This window comes from Xyrauchen texanus, chromosome 4, assembly GCF_025860055.1.
Source record: "Xyrauchen texanus isolate HMW12.3.18 chromosome 4, RBS_HiC_50CHRs, whole genome shotgun sequence".
NCBI classification, from domain to species: Eukaryota; Metazoa; Chordata; class Actinopteri; order Cypriniformes; family Catostomidae; genus Xyrauchen; species Xyrauchen texanus.
Window position 1 is genome coordinate 13,271,670 of NC_068279.1, and position 17,956 is coordinate 13,289,625.

The 17,956-nt window shown below is 41.2% G+C and overlaps 1 protein-coding gene across 3 annotated transcripts in view; it reads right to left on the reverse strand.

The window, feature by feature from the left end:
- Window positions 1-17,956, reverse strand: part of tenm1 (teneurin transmembrane protein 1) — a 291,251-nt gene that overhangs the window by 22,798 nt on the left and 250,497 nt on the right. For all 3 annotated transcript variants that reach the window (XM_052114410.1, XM_052114401.1, XM_052114419.1), the window contains 3 exons: window positions 15,203-15,357; window positions 8,084-8,450; window positions 6,180-6,690 (listed from right to left, as the gene is read on the reverse strand). In XM_052114410.1, coding sequence (XP_051970370.1) covers window positions 6,180-6,690; window positions 8,084-8,450; window positions 15,203-15,357 — 1,033 coding nt within the window. The remainder of the gene's footprint in view (window positions 1-6,179; window positions 6,691-8,083; window positions 8,451-15,202; window positions 15,358-17,956) is intronic.

Below are 17,956 nucleotides of genomic sequence, written 5' to 3' on the forward strand. Positions count from 1 at the left end.
CGAGCCTCAGTGATGGTTCTCAAAACTCCACTGGGGAGGTTCTCGAGAACCCGTTGAGGGGCCATGCATGGAGGGCCTGCCTGAGGAGGTCTAGCCTCAATGGAATCGGCCATGGGGCAGATTGCATCATCTGCATCAGTTCTGGAAACCACGTCTGGTTTTTCCAGAGTGGGGCTACCAGGAGCACTGCACATTTCACTTCCCTGATCCGACTGATGACCTGAGGTAGCATCGCGATCGGGGGGAAAAACATACAAGGGGCGGCTCGGCCAGACTTGGACGAGCGCGTCTGTGCTCTTTGAGAACAAAAGGAGGCAGTGCGCATTTTCCCTGGAGGCGAAGAGGTCGACCTCTGCCTCGCCAAAGGTTTGCCATAACCACTGAACCGTCATGGGGTGGAGAGACCATTCTCCTGGGAGAACCTTGTCTCTGGACAGCATGTCCGCTCCCTGGTTCAGGGCGCCTGGCACATGCGCTGCTCTCAGTGAGCGCAGGTGGTGCTGTGACCATAAGATGAGCTCCCTGGCCATAGAGTGCAGGGAGCTCGACCTGAGTCCACCCTGGCGATTTATATACGAAACTACCGTCATGTTGTCAGTTCGGACCAGGACGTGTTCGTTTTTCAGGTACGGAAGCAGAGCTCTGAGAGCCAAGGCGACCGCTTTCATTTCCAGACAGTTTATATGTCGGCGCTTTTCCTGGTTTGACCAAAAGCCGGAGACAGGCCTGCCCTCGTAAAGGGCCCCCCATCCTATTTTGGAGGCATCTGTCGTGATCATTTTTCTCCGCGTATTCACGCCCAGACTCACGCCGGTTTGATACCAGTTGATGGCTTTCCAGGGCGTCAGGGCTTTTATACAGCCATGATTCGCTCTGATCAAAAAGTGGCCCGAGCGCCACGCGTGAGTGGGGACACGGCTCTTGAGCCAGCGCTGGAGAGGACGCATGTGCAACAATCCTAGCTGGAGTACAGCTGATGCCAAGGCCATGAGACCGAGCATTCTTTGAAATCGTTTGATGGGGGCACGCGCGCCCGTTCTGAATGACGTTGCAAGGCGTCGAATAGAGAGCGCGTGCTCTGATGAGAGGCGCGCTGTCATCTGCACTGAGTCTAGCACTATACCCAGAAAAGAGATATTCTGGCTGGGGGATAGCACGCTCTTTGCAAAATTGATTCTCAGACCCAGGCATTCTAGATGGCTGATAATCCAAGATCTGTGCGTCGTTAACTGACCCTCTGATTGTGCTATGATTAGCCAATCGTCGAGGTAATTCAATATTCGCACTCCCCGCTGTCTCAGGGGGGAAAGTGCCGCGTCCATACATTTCGTGAATGTACGGGGGGCCAATGATAGGCCGAATGGTAGTACTGTGTACTGGTATGACTGTCCCTCGAAAGCGAATCTCAGAAAAGGCCTGTGATGAGGCACTATCGGAATGTGAAAGTAAGCGTCTTTCAAATCCACTGATAGAAACCAATCCCCAGCGAACTTGCGCGAGGATATGTTTGGTTGTTAACATTCTGAACGAGCGAATCATTAAAGCTTTGTTCAGATGTCTGAGATCTAGGATGGGGCGGAGGCCACCATCCTTTTTCGGGACGAGAAAATAGTGGCTGTAAAAACCTGCCTCGCTCATAGAGGGAGGAACAGTTTCTATAGCGCCCTTCTCTATCAGTTTGAGCACCTCGGTGCGTAGAACATGTGACACATCTTTCCTCACTTTCGTCTCGACCACCGCTGAAAAGCGGGTGGTCTGCGAGCGAATTGAAGTGAGTAACCATGTTTTATTATGTTCAAAACCCATTTCGGCATGTCGGGGATTTTTTCCCAGGCTTTTGCTCGCACAGATATGGGCTGAATGCTGGCTGGGGGCGTGTCGCAGTGACGTATGGGCCCCACCGGCAAATTGCCTTGTGCTAACACTGAGTTTACAGCTCTCAGAGGCGCAGGTGCGCGCTGAGCAGTCGTGTTGAGTGCCGAGTGCAGGGGTGCGTGTGAGAGTACAGGCACGCGCGCTATCTCCAAAATGCTTGCAGCATGAGTCGGAGAAATGCTTGAAACTGTATGGACAGAGTTTTCGGGTGGGGGTACATACATCGTAATAGGCACGCGCGCCACATTCATAAAGCTTCCCGCTCTTAGCGGGGAGTCTCTTGGCTTGCGCATCACATCTGTGATGTTTGCGGCATGAGACAGAGAACTGTTTGAAACTGTATGGGCAGCGCTTATGGGTGGGGGTGCATATACTGTAGTAGGCACGCGCGCCACTTTCATAAAATCTTCCGCTCACGGCGGGGGTTTTTTGGCTATGCATACAGTGTTTGTGTGTAGGGGTGCATGCATGGCAGCAGGCACGCGCGCTACTTTTATAGTATTTCCCGCTTTTACAGTCCATGCTGGTGCCCGTGCTTGTGTCCGCTAATGTCGACGGCGCGGGGTCGAAGGCCGAGCCCGGCCAGTCGTCGGATGCAGCGTCAATGGAAAGGCTGTCATCCTTTTCACCGTCGTCCCCTGACGCGCCGAACGAGACGAGACCCACCGCTCTGTAGGAGGGGTGCTGGTCCACCTGCGTTGAAATGGACTGGCGGCGGGGAGTTCTCGGGTAGTGGTGAAGCACGCGGGGACTGGCCCAGCGTGACATCACTGAAGTCTGCGTGCTCTGGCGAAGGCCGAGCCTGGCCAGTCGTCGGATGCAGCGTCAATGGAAAGGCTGTCATCCTTTTCACCGTCGTCCCCTGACGCGCCGAATGAGATGAGACCCACCGCTCTGTTGGAGGGGTGCTGGTCCGCCTGCGTTGAAATGGACTGGCGGCGGGGAGTTCTCGGGTAGTGGTGAAGCACGCGGGGACTGGCCCGGCGTGACGTCACTGAAGTCCGCGTGCTCTGGCGGCCTCCGTGAGCGGCGCTTTTTCTTGCGCGGCACGAACAGAGGGGACGGCAGCACGGTGGTAGCAGGCTCGTTCGTGGCAAAGGCGGCAAAGCGAGCGCGCAGCTCGGTGAGGCCCAGGGAGTCACATTCGGGGCATCCGCCTCGAGTGAGAGCAGCTTCTGCGTGGTCAGGTCCCAGGCAGCGAGTGCAAATGATGTGACGATCCCCGTCAGGAAGAGGGCCTCTGCATGAGGCGCATGCTGAAAGCATTTGCAACAACTCCTTGAAAAATGACTCTTTTACTCAATCAAAAAGCGTCACAGAGGCGAGCGCTTGCAGTAAAAGGATATAGCGATGTGCGCCGGATGGCGTAGCATAAGGCTTCGAAGGCGGCTGAAGGCGCCGGTGTCCTCTTAGCGGTCCTGCTGTAGGCTTTTCGACGGCGGGCGAAAGACTCCAACAATCCGGAGGATCCAGCGAAGAGAAGGTCTTTGCTGAAGGAGATTAAATCTAAAGAACTCTCATGACAGGGCGCCTAATATATAGCCCTAAGCCACGCCCATCTTGGCGGGCTCTGAGCGCTGTAAGGCCTGGCACGCGCCCATTGGTCGCGCGTTCAGAGTCGCCCCGTCATTGGTTCGAGCAAGTTGCTGCAGCACAGCCAATGACCGAGCTGCCTTGCTCATTGCTGTCTGCTGTGCAGCTGCAATGCGTTTTACATAAAGACTTCAATATTCCTCGAGAAACTGAGTTTTCCCATAGCGTAAGCTACTTACGCAATAGGAGAGACCTCTTGATAGGGAACACCTCCTTCTCACATATTTACTCATTTGTTGTATTAACATATACCCAAAATACATCTCAAATAAGAATATGTATAATAAAATATCTACAGAGAAATGTAGAGTAAGTCAGTACATTACAGCATAGATTTGCCACTTGCACGGAAACAATTGAGTGAGATGCACTATTATACATAAGACTTGATCAAAATAAAAGGTGGAAATTAAGAAAAACAGGTCCATTTGAGATCCGCAAACAGTTAGGTAAAATAGCATTATAATAATTATTATTATCATTGATTATCTTTGTGTAATATGATAAAATATATTTTTTAGATGCTAAATGTTTACATTCTTCACTGTATTCCATGAAATTATGAAGATGCTCAAAGGGCAGGACCCCTGTGCTGTGGAGTCAGCTGCAATAGTTCCTCATTGTATATACAGTACATGTTTGTTTAGTTCACTTTTACGCCACAATGTTATCTGTATAGCATAGAAAATAATGAACTCATTGAAGATGAAACAGAAGAGCACTAAAAATTGTCAACTTATCAATTATCAATTACCTCCATGTTTGAATTTCACTGAGACATAGGCAACAGTATTCTATAGAGCATAATATGATGCTGTCTAAGTAGGCAGCTCACTAAGCTTTAAAATATGCCAGATTTAAACAGTGCAAGATTACAAACAACATTTATATAACGTTTCTCATGCCAGTAAGGCATGTAGAACAGAACAGAGAAATGTTCCTGTAGCTCAAATGGTAGAGCATGGCGCTAGCAATGGCAAGGTAATGAGGTTTGATTCCCAGGGAATGCATGTACTGATCAAATTTGAATTTTGAGTCGTTTGGATAAAATCATCTGCCAAATGCTTAAAATGTAAAGAATAAACTTTCATGAACCATGAGGCTGCAGTTTGGTGTTTGAGTGTATTCTAGTATGAACCAGCAGGGGGCAGTGTCTCACAACTGACAATGCACAGGGAGACATGCATGCGATCTGCCTCAACACTATAAGCTTCATGAAAATGTGTATGTGTGGGTGTGTAAACACATTGTGTGAAAGGTCACCGAGTTGATCAAACAAAAAGGAGAGAAAGTGAGAGAGGAAAAGAAGCCCCTGACATTTTCACACTAAATTAGAACTCGCAGCTCAGTCTCACAAATCCCAGAAAATGCCCATGCAAACAGTTTACACACACACACACACACACACACACACACACACACGTTGGTGCAGCTATCATTATGAGGACTCTTCATAGACATCATGTTTTTAATACTGAATGAACTATTAAAATATAACTTCCCCCTTTGCTGGGCAATATGTACAAAAATATTTTTATGATATTAGCCTTTAAAGTATCGCGAGATCTGATTATATGGTCAACCCACCTGCCAAGGGCCGGTGAATATTTTTGCTTTATTGATTTCGCTTTAAAAAAATTTATTAATTTACTGAAACATGAAAAACTTAAACAAGATACATTTCTTAATTCAAATTGATCTTTAAACGAAATGAAAATGCTTCACTGTGTGTGTATCACTCAGTGAAGCATGAGTTCATGCCGTTCTAAACTAAATTGTAAGAGCAGTGCAGATGTGTTAAGAGCTATCTGTTTCTTTACAATAATTTTGTGACATTACATATTTTAGCCAGCAGGTGAAGGCAAAAGACAATTTTTGTGTGTAATATGAGCCAGTTGGTGACATGAAGTGAGTCACGGTCGCTCAGTGTTTACATTCAATAGCACTCCTTGATCACTCTATTACTACTACACTACTAAAGGTAGAAAATAGCTTTAAACGGCTCTAAACAAACAACTTCAGCATTAAGGCTCATCACAGCTGAGAGACTCAACAGACTGATTAATTACACAAACTCAAGACACTTACCGCTTACCAGAGATTCCACATTGGAGAGAAAATACTGTTAAAATGGCAGAGGAGGATTACGGTTTCAATAGTGAAAGACCCTTGTGCACCAGCTACTGTGAAATAGCGAGGAATACTCCCATTGAATGGCTGTTTTTCCCACTGAGAAAACTGGATGAATTTTACCAAAATAACATTATCTTCAGAGAGCTGACTAACAGACTACAACATTACTAGTAGTTCTAAGTGATGTTTTTGAGAGGCTTGGACACATGGACACATAATTTGTTTTGAACCAGCAATGGTAGAATATAATCCGTGGTGTAAAAGTAGCTCCATGCTCAAATCTTTTCCAAATTTTTGAAAAGATACTATATATATATATAAAAAAACTCATTACTATTCCTAGTGATGAGACAGACTTGGACTATCTGTTTGTGAATGTGTATGTTATGTGTGTATGACGGTAGCCAAAATAGACAGTACAAGAAGCAACGACAGGATATGACACTTGAAAAATGAAGACAGATCATGCTATCACACACACATAAATCAAGCAATACAGTACACACTCCTGATGAAGACAAGAGACAGAGAAAGACAGAGAGAAAGACAAAGGAATTGAGAAGAAGGGCACCACTTACTCATAGACAGTGGTCCAGCCATTCTCATTGCTGATGGTGGCAAGCAGCCCTGTGTTGCCGTAGTAACTGAGCTGGGCGAGGTCATGTGCGAGAGCGGAGATGCGCTTCAGCATTCCTGCATTGCTGATGTTAAGCCAGTAGACCTGCCCGCCCGGGGCTACTAGCCACAGGGGCACGCCATTAGCATCCCTTCGCAACTGCACTATCGTGCCCTCCCTGTTTGCTATGCTGCTCAGGTGGCCCTCGGGGGTATAGGTGAAGTTAAGCAGGTAGTCCCCTGTCACTAGGCTGCAGGTAAACAGGTGAGTACCATTTGGACTGAACAGGTAGAGCTCTTGGTCTGCCACAGAGGTGAGCTCGTAGAAGCCCTTAGGAGTTAGTTGCGGATGGTTAGCGGTGAGCCGGCGTATGCGTACGTTCCCGAGGTCAGCAATATAGAGGGAACCGTTCGGCGAAACCGCAAGAGAGGAAGGAGACTTCAGCTTGGCATCACGAGCGTAACCTCCATCACCTTCGTAGAAAGACATGGAAAGAATGCGCAAGTGAGAAAACGAAGGAAGGAAGAAGATCTTAATTTACTAGGCATTCAGGGTCCACTTTTGCAGTATATTTTGCAATAAACAGTATCAGCCAAAAAAAACGTATTCACTAACCAGCTGCAATCCAGATAAACCAGGAGTTAAATGTGCCGAAATACTGTAGCACTGGATTTAAATTAAGTTATTTTCATTCTTTTCTATGTAAATTTGACTTATAGACTGCGCCTTATTTACAAAATTCAGTACTTTTTGCCTGCCACTATTACTGTCACACTATTACCACCAATGGAAAATGGACGGTAAATGGAATTAATTAAAAGGAGCATTATAACCGGTCAAAAATCCAGACATGTGGTGTAGCCAGTAGCACTTTTGCCATTTTAAACAGCCGATTACCATCACGGATTGCCCTGCCTACTTATTCAGCATCTGGGTTCTGGAAGTATTTTCCCTATAAATTTTTTCCATAGGCTTTTCATGAAATACTCCATAAAAGAGTTCTAAGCCATGAACCAAACCAACCAGCTCCGAGGTAAATCACAACTTTCACGATGGCACAAACCACAATCCCATGAAGCATTGCAAATGATGTTTTTTAACAAAAAATGAAGGGAATATATAAAACTGTTGATTTTAGGTTGTTGATTATAAGTATAGAACAATATATTTGACGTTTATTGCAAAATATTCCGATATGTACAAATAGATAAGTGTTTAAGTGTGAGGGGAAACTGACTCGAATACATCACTCACAGTGCGTCATGGAATGTGTAGTCGCTCCAGGGCAAATGTCGCGGGCTTTGTTAGCCACGGTTCTCTGATTGGTGAAGCGTTCTCTGCTGTACCATGGGTAATGTAGTTGTTTATCATGAATCCCGTTATTAAACATGATTTTTTTGCAATGTTGAAATAAAGCAGAAAGATGAATTCAACTGAAGCGTATACCATTGATGAATAACCTCGGAGCTAAAGGCAAGTTTGACTTGAAAGGTTTATAAGTTATCTTTGAAAATCAATTCATCTATGGAAAAAATGTATGGGATTTTTACTTCCGGAACAAGGTTGTTGCACTCTACAGTTCCAGTAAAATGAGCCAGATCCTACTACAGCCTTTAAAACATTGTACTCAAACTGACCTGCAAGATCGCAAACTGTGCAGTGCAAATTGTGTTCAGCATTACTTTTCTGAGCATGTATGTGTTTCTACCTTTTTTAAAAAAATATATTTTTGTAAATTAGGTGCTAAAACAACACTGACAGCCTGTACAAATAAACAACACTATCAGTAGGCCCATTTCAGTCTTAGTGAATTCCCCACTTATTGTTGGGCTTAACGTTTAAAGTGAGTGATTGTGTGAGACTAACCTGTGAAACACTCGCAGTTGGGATCAATCTTACAATCGCATTCACTGGTCGCCCCAGCAATTACAATAATTTCTCCATTTGTAGACACTTCCTGTACACGGCTGTGCTTCCTGTCATCTGTTTCGGCAATGTACAGTGCCCCCTGGTGGCTGACAGCAATAGCTTTCGCTCCCTCCAACACTGACCGCACAGCTGTTTTCCCCAAAAGCACTGGTTCAATGCTCGCCATGGGGCAGTGGATGGGTCGCCCGGCAACCACATGCACCTGCTGGGACTCACTCACCTGGAGCACCAGGTTATTATCAAGTATGTAGAGAGAGTTATCCAGCGGACTCACTGCCAGGTCTGTGGGCCACTCTAAACGCACCTGTGGAAACACAAACATTCACTATTTGAAATCTAATGTGGTTTGGGAATGAATATACTACACTTTTATAAAGCTGAAAAGTGTGATGTTTATCAAAGTCAATTTCGCAGACCACTCTGATCTACTGTTGGCCAATCAGATCTCACAAAAAGAAAATAATTATTTTTAGCTACTGCTAACAAGTGGCAAGTCTGTATTTTTAAATCATAGAGTACGGTAAATGTGGATTACCACAGAAAACATATTTACAGTGGAAGTAAAGAGGGTCGGTGGAGGGTTTAAAAGTAAGGTTTTTCTGGAAGGTTTAAAAGCAGAAATATAAAGCTCTATATTTTGTTAAAGTAGTTACATGAATTATTGTTTGAGATGTAAACTGGCCTATCAGCCATATTGAGGTGGGACTACTTTTCTAAGTGGATAAACTTCTAATTATACCGTACCAATATAATCCCTGTCTGGGTGTTTTTTTTATATTTAATTTTAGTTTTTTTTTTATTATTGTCATCCTTTTCTGGTATCCTTGTTTGCATCACATGAAAGTTACCGGGTTAACCGGCTTTAAATGGTCATGACATTGAAGTTGAAAGATTGGATATAACATTACACAGTCACAGGTGATTCTATAACTCTTGCCAACACATATAATGTAATGACTTGTGGCTATTTTTAAATACTGTGTATTTCAATATTTATAGCTTGGCCCTGTAATTTCACTGTAATTGCATAATTTCCCCCTTTTTTTATGAACTGGAGGAATGAGTCGAAATTATTTTCTGTGATAATTAACAATATGCCACTAGTGCTTTCAATAGAGCATAACAACTTTATTTCGAACAGTAATTGTTCCTTAAAGGTACACTCAGTTATTTGTTCCCTATTAAAAAGTTTTACTCTAGAAATTAATGTATAAAATCATGACCACTCACATGAGACTCTAGTCATATCATAACCTTCTAAAAGCTGTTTTATTCTACATGGGGTAGGGGCGCAGCCATTTTAGAATCACGTGACCAGCTGAATGCTACTCGCTTAATCTGTTGTTATTGGACACTTTCACTCTTGGATTTAATAAATCATGGCTGACTGTGAATAGTGAATTTCTATAATGGCATCTGAAACTAAAAACTATTGATTTTGAATGATGCTGATTCCACACAACTAGGTGTCACTGTAAGTCCAAGATGACACAATCAAAAAGTTACTGAGTGCACCTACAATGAAACAGAATTTTCTTATTTTGAAGATTATTATGATGCATTTTTCATAAAAGAATAGAAGTAGCCGTATAATTAATAGTATTTCTGTTTTACCTGATTTACTGTAAATGTAAAACATTACTTTTACACTTAGGTCAGACTTGCCATTTATTTGTTATGGACATTTTTATTTTTGGTATGCATCCATCAAGTTCCAAATTAAAAGAGAAAATGAGATTAAGTACTAGAGTTGGGGAACTCGAGTTTGGACTTGGACTCACGAGACACGAGTCCAATTTTAATGGATTGGACTTGTCATGCACTCTTATTTTCTTACTCAGACCTGACTCGGACTCGAGCCTTTCGGACTTGGGATTTTTTTCAGAGTCCGGCCAAACAAACAAACAAATAACATAACAGGGTGACCATAAGTCCTCTTTTCCCCAGACATGTCCTCTTTTTCAGACCTGAAAAAGTGTCCGACCGAGATTGCTTCTTCATATCCGGAGTTTGGGTTTGTCTTCATATTGATGCACTCTCTCCAGTTAGAACTATCTTACACTCTGTGTATGTCCTTATGTGTGATTATTCTGGCTGAGAGCAGCCGCATGCACTCTTTCACTGTACCTTCTCTCTCTCTCGCCCGTGACTGTGCTGTATTTGTGTGTTGAAAAGTTCGCCATTCACTAGACGGGCTCTGTCGCTCACATCCAGAAATATCAACAACGTAAGTACACATGTTTCCCAACTCTGCAAATTATTAAAATGAACACAATTTTATCAGACTCACGCTTACTACGCAAAGACTGAAAATGATGACTATATCTAGACGAAATCAAATTTACTATGTATCAGCTAAGGACATTTAAACTAATATGATAGATGAAACAGACCATGATGGAAATTGTACTACTCAGTCCGTCATATATTTGTAGTGCAACCTCTGTGTGTTACCTGTAAAGCTGGCACTTGCGTTTCAATGGCATAAAAGTCAAAATACAATGAAGATTGAGGGGAAAAGTCCCTATTATCCATACTAATACATGTAGTGTTTCCATGTTTTATGGGGACTTTCCATAGACATAATGGTTTTTATAATGTACAAACTTTATATTCTATCCCCTAAACCTAACCCTACCCCTAAACCTAACCCTCACAGAAAACATTCTGCATTTTTACATTTTCAAAAAACATAATTTAGTATGATTTATAAGCTGTTTTCCTCATGGGGACCGACAAAATGTCCCCACAAGGTCAAAAATTTCGGGTTTTACGATCCTTATGGGGACATTTGGTACCCACAAAGTGATAAATACACGCTCACACACACACACACACACACACACACACACACACACACACACACACACACACACACACACACACACACTCCCACACTCGTGGACACTCATTATACAAATAATGCACACATTTAAGGCCCAAACATTCTTGTGAGAGAAAAACAGTATGAACAGTATGTACATTCAATGCAATTAATTAAGGAGTAATTGACGACGGACCATTGATAATGCACACCAGAGGTGTAATGTTGCGTTGTGACCGCATTACCACCTCGGTTTGCATTATTTTTAAACAATTTTATGGTCCGTCATCAATTATTCCTTAATGAATTACAATAAAGGTATTTCATCCATCATTTTAGATAAAACTAAACTAAATTGAATGGACAAATTGAAAATGAAGTAGAATTAAAAACTAAATAAAAATTTGAAATATTAATAATTTTTGTTCTTGATCAGATTCATTCGGACTCAACTCAACTGGACTCGGCACCTTTTGGATTGTTTAAAGACTCGGACTTGACTCAGACTCGACCCAACACTATTAAGTACTTTTCATTTGTATTGAAGTATTTAAGTATTGAAAACTGAGTTTATTGGACTTTTTAAAAAATAGGCATTATGACAAAGCTATTTAAAGCTAATTATAATACATATAATATAATATTACTCATACCATGATATAAGTTTTGGTCATGCCATCTTCCCCTAATTTACAGTTACAGTAGGTAAAAAAAAAGGCTTTTTTAGGTTTTGGACTGTATTCAGTATGAAGTGTGTCATATCCCAGGCACGCTGGGAATTATGCAGATTTCAGTGCTTCCTTTACCCAGTGGCCTACGGCACCTTATTTCCTGCTCTCTCTTTCTCCTCACTGTCTGATTCTTATTCACATACAACACACCCCACGACATGAACTGTGGAGGAGTGTAGTGTGTGTGTGTGTGGATGAGAGAGTGAGAAAGGGAGAGCAAAATGAAAGAGAAATCAAGGGACAGTCTGCCAAAAATGTATGCTATTCAGGAGTGGAAAGAATTGTGTCTGACTTTGAAGGGAGAGCCGTCCTGCAGATTTAATGAGGACACACCGAGTTAAACTGCAGGAGGAGAGAGACACAGAGAGAGAGAGAGAGAGAGAGAGAGAGAGAGAGAGTGTAGATGGGATTTTAAGAGCACTTTAAGAGAAAGATGTGAAATTGCCTCATGTTTGAGAAAAGCTTTAAGATTTTAGTGTGCAAAATGGATAGACCAGTAAAAGACCGCAACCTCAAAGGAGGGAGTGAGAATGAGCGAGAGTGAGAGAGATAAAAGAAAAGTAAGAATGTTGCTGCAAGCTGTATAATGTAACTCTGTAGCACAAGAGAGACCTTCTGTATCATCACTTTCTCACTCTTGAGGTGAACAACAAAAATCTGTGTGTGTGAATCCTGTAGAACTGAAGGAAAAGGTTGAAAGAAAGCGTGAGAGAGAGGGTTTGGTCCAGGCTCTTGCTGTCTATGTAGAGTGTGTATGGCGAGTTCTCTTCATCTTACAAGTCTTCAGGCTCAGTTTTGCATGCTTCATAATATATATATATACACTCACCTAAAGGATTATTAGGAACACCATACTAATACTGTGTTTGACCCCCTTTCGCCTTCAGAACTGCCTTAATTCTACGTGGCATTGATTCAACAAGGTGGTGAAAGCATCCTTTAGAAATGTTGGCCCATATTGATAGGATAGCATCTTGCAGTTGATGGAGATTTGTGGGATGCACATCCAAGGCACACATTCCACCACATCCCAAAGATGCTCTATTGGGTTGAGATCTGGTGACTGTGGGGGCCATTTTAGTACAGTGAACTCATTGTCATGTTCAAGAAACCAATTTGAAATTATTCGAGCTTTGTGACATGGTGCATTATCCTGCTGGAAGTAGCCATCAGAGGATGGGTACATGGTGGCCATAAAGGGATGGACATGGTCAGAAACAATGCTCAGGTAGACCGTGGCATTTAAACGATACCCAATTGGCACTAAGGGGCCCAAGAAAACATCCCCCACACCATTACACCACCACCACCACCCTGCACAGTGGTAACAAGGCATGATGGATCCATGTTCTCATTCTGTTTACGCCAAATTCTGACTCTACCATCTGAATGTCTCAACAGAAATCGAGACTCATCAGCCCAGGCAACATTTTTCCAGTCTTCAACTGTCCAATTTTGGTGAGCTCTTGCAAATTGTAGCCTCTTTTTCCTATTTGTAGTGGAGATGAGTGGTACCCGGTGGGGTCTTCTGCTGTTGTAGCCCATCCGCCTCAAGGTTGTGCGTGTTGTGGCTTCACAAATGCTTTGCTGCATAACTCGGTTGTAACGAGTGGTTATTTCAGGCATTTCTATCAGCTTGAATCAGTCGGCCCATTCTCCTCTGACCTCTAGCATCAACAAGGCATTTTCGCCCACAGGACTGCCGCATACTGGATGTTTTTCCCTTTTCACACCATTCTTTGTAAACCCTAGAAATGGTTGTGCTTGAAAATCCCAGTAACTGAGCAGATTGTGAAATACTCAGACCGGCCCGTCTGGCACCAACAACCCTGCCACGCTCAAAATTGCTTAAATCACCTTTCTTTCCCATTCTGACATTCAGTTTGGAGTTCAGGAGATTGTCTTGACCAGGACCACACCCCTAAATGCATTGAAGCAACTGCCATGTGACTGGTTGATTAGATAATTGCATTAATGAGAAATTGAACAGGTGTTCCTAATAATCCTTTAGGTGAGTGTATATATATATATATATATATATATATATATATATATATATATCTATCTCAAATCTAATCTCTTCTCTCAATATTTCGACTCTACTTACAGTGCTGGCTGATTTTCTTAATTGTCTAGATGTTCTGTTTTATGTTTGCAGTTGATTTTTGATGTATTGTACCAATTTATTATTTATGACTTTGTTGTAAAGCAACCTTGAGCTTGGTTAAGGCACTATTCAAATTCTCACATTTCTGAAGTCTGCAAGCAAACACGTTAATACTGTATGTGACTTAACTTGTGTACATTACAAAACATTTCATTGTTTAGTGAACTATACAAATGTAATCTTTAAGAACTCAATTGTTGTTCTTGACAGAGATCATTCAACCGTGAATTTATACTTCCAGCTTCTTAAAATTGTGAATTATCAATTTATACATTTGTTTATCGCTTGTGCTTGACAGGGAATTGAGTATATAATAGGACACAGATGGTGCAATAACCTGAGAAGAACCTCAGAATTAAATTGCACATGACCTAACCCATTAGCGCTTTGCGCATGCAAATTCACCAAACCCACTTGCGCCTAGACTTAGCGCATGCTTGCATGAAAATAATAAAACTTAATGGCCATGTCTATTGACTTTGCACTTATGATTTATAGCATAGCACTGCACATAGCACCAGCACCCTTTGTGTGCATCTTTTATCGCCCATGTGTGTGCAGAGGAATGCGTGTGTCAATTTGTATCTCTGTGAATTCTAAAGTGTGCATAGAGATGCCACAAAAAGTATTTGCATGTTTAAATGGTTAATTTACCCAAAAGTGAAAATTCTGTCATCACTTCTTCACCATTATGTTATTTGAAACCCATCTGACTTTCAAGAAAATGTTAGGCAGAATGTTAGCCTCCGTCACCGATCACTTTAATTGTAATGAAATACTGTAGATGCAATGAAAGTGAATGGTGTCAGTCAGCCTAACATCATCTTTTGTGTTCCATGAAAGAAAGAAAGTCATACAGGTTTAGAACAACAAAATGGTGAGTAAATTAATTTTCATTTTTTGTTTAAATATTCTTTTAAGGATAATGTCCCAAAAAATAGACTTTGAATTAAATTTAATAATAATAATAATAAAAACACATTAAAATTAATAAAATTATTTGGATACTTTCCGATTGTCAAAAGGTATTGTGATGAACTACACATACAGATAATCTGCTTTGACACCTTTGTAAACTGATAGAATTGATATAATATATACCTTCACTCAAAGTCACACTGGGACCAGTTGTTTAAAAAGTAATGGCTCAATAGGAAAAAGTTGTTTTGAGAAAATGCCTAGCATTGTTTGTTTGCAAATGCCACTTCGTTTGATATTTTGTTATCTAATTTAATGGCAATCATACATTAAGTGTGACTTATTCCAAATACTTTTTGGTGCCACTTTATGTGAATTTCTGAGTGTGTGTGTGTGTGTGTGGGTGAGATCTTCACCTGGCTAATGTCCATACGAGAGTCACAGCTGATTGGCTGGGAGGAGGTGAGTCCGTTTGACCCAATGACGGTTGTTATGACACCTTTGTCATCAATCTTACGGATCGTTGATCCATCAACAAAGTAGATGAACCCGTGCTTGTCCACTGCAATACCTGCAGGACAACAGAATACATACACTGTCAGTTCTCTCTCTCTTTCAGTTTTAATGTGTTTTATTGGCATTACATATAATGTTACATTTATTGCCAAAGCAAAAGCAGTTTAATTCCATATGATGAGAAACAGCACTAAAAGGAATAAAATGTCTTTCTCTCTGTTTCTCTCACCCAGTCAGGTAGTATATTTGTCTGTTCTGTTTGTTTCATCTTAAATATATGCAGTTTCTCTTATATATGCAGATTTATTCAAATTTACATCAGGCATGCAAAAAAGACAATTTTAATTTAATTATTCATTTCTCATCATAGTTCAGATTTTGTCTTTCATTTCATTTGTCTTACTCTGTACAAATGCTTGCAAATCACTTTGAGCTGAGCAATGCTGAGGCTTTATGTTTAAACTGTGCTGTGGACAAACATACAGTATTAGAGTTTAATTAAAACACATTAGCACAAATACACCTCCAGGCCACAAGCATCAGGACACAAACAGGAAGACAAAAAATTGCCGTCATAGACTTTATTGTTCTTAATTGTTATTGTTTCTATCAAAGATATCTGTTCCGTATGGTCTGCATGGAGCAAACCAAATTTGAAGCCAACAAAAGACACACACACACACACACACACACACACACACACACACACACACACACACACACACACACACACACACACACACACACACACACACACGCACACACACACAGAGTTATGAATGTCTATTGCTGTGTGTCGTTTACTGATATTCTTGTCCTCCAGCGGGTTTTCACTCTTAACCAGAGAAGGGCTTATATAACCATCTCTCACAGACACATCATGATTGTTATAGCAAATAGCACAGAGTGTATGTGTGTGTGTGTGTTTGATTGTTTGTTCGTGGCTTTCTTTTCCCTTCTCTAATTTACACTCTTTCTTCTTACTCTCTCTCTCTAATAAGAATGACAGAGATAAACAGGTCTGTTCACATATTGGTCTGTTCTCATTGCGGTGATTTACTGTGGGAGAGATGGAGTCACACACACACACATTTGATTTTCTATCATGGTGTGTGCTTTCCATTGGCCTTCTATTTTTTTTATTTGGAGCTAATGATACACATTGGCCCTGACAATGTGTGCACATATATATACAAACACACACTCATATACACCCAGAAACAAAAGTACACACTTGTAATTATAAGCACAGCCTTGCATACATATACATAGACATTACCTGAGACAACATTCAAAATCTGGAATTCAAGATCTAGGATTTGATTATTTAGAAAAAATGAAAACAAAAACTTTATGATGTAAAGTAATATACGTTTTAAAATGATTTTGTTTTCTAGTTTCCTAATCAGTTAAGCACATTTGACATAGACCACGTTAAAGCTGAGGTCTGTATTAAATCTTAGGTATGAAACTCTACATGGTGCAAACTGATAGGTAATTGGGTAGCCAATCAACTTGTGTACTCTGTCTTTGTCTAATATTACCCAGTTTTGCAGATAAGCCGGTTTCTGCCCAGGGGCGAAAATTTCATCAAAATGTTGGGGGGGACAATAAACATAACAATTCTCAAGAGCAATTTTTGAAGGGTACACCAAGGGGTTTTTTGTTGTTGCCCCGTTTGCATTTGTATCATTTTATTTCTTAAATAATTATTTTAAGAATATATCATTATATTATTTACAATACACATATTTTAATGATATTTTAGGGGGACAACCCTCGGATAGGGGGGTTGTTTCCACCTATGTTTCTGCCCAACACCGCAATATTGACCAAACCAATAATGGGAGTTGGTGGCGGGACTGAATGTTCAATCAACTGCAGACAGGGGGCGTACTCAGAAGCCTGTTTGAAAACACTGTTTATTGTTGCAATTCCAGTCTGTGATGCTATGGCGCAGGGATAGCACACTTTAAGGGATATAAGGGAAAAGGAGTATTAAGTAAGGCAGAAATAAAAGAAGAAAAAAAACTATATATGCACTAGTGGTCTCTTTTGTAGGCACGTGTGGACATCAAGTAATGGGTTTAGAAGAAGATAATGCCTCTGAAGACACTGTAGAGTCTTTCATGGAAACAATAAACATGTAGAAAAGATAAGTGATATGAAAACAAGCTCCATCAAAATCTTTCTTAATGTAGACAGTAGAGATGTATAATCTAACATAGGGGTCAGTAAATTATTTAAATTTTTTATGCATTCAAAAATAGCCTTCAATCATAGCCGTGTTATGACATCTTGTACATTATTTCAAGCTACTTTTGTATTTGTTGTTGATTTTATAATGATCAGCTATAGTCTGAATGAGAACATATCATTTAAAGTTTATTTCAATTAATTTAATATTTCATATAAATGGACAGTACTTTATGTGGTTTTATAAAGTGAGAAAAAAAATGCGCTCATAAAGATAAAATTTGAAAATCAATTCCAGGGGACACTTAATATAATATATCTGATTCTGGTCTCTTTAAATAAAAGTTATTTCAAGACACTGATGAACATACACACTTACTCTCTCTCTCTCTCTATTTTCTCTCTCTCTCTCTCTCTCTCACACACACACACACACACACACACACACACACACACAC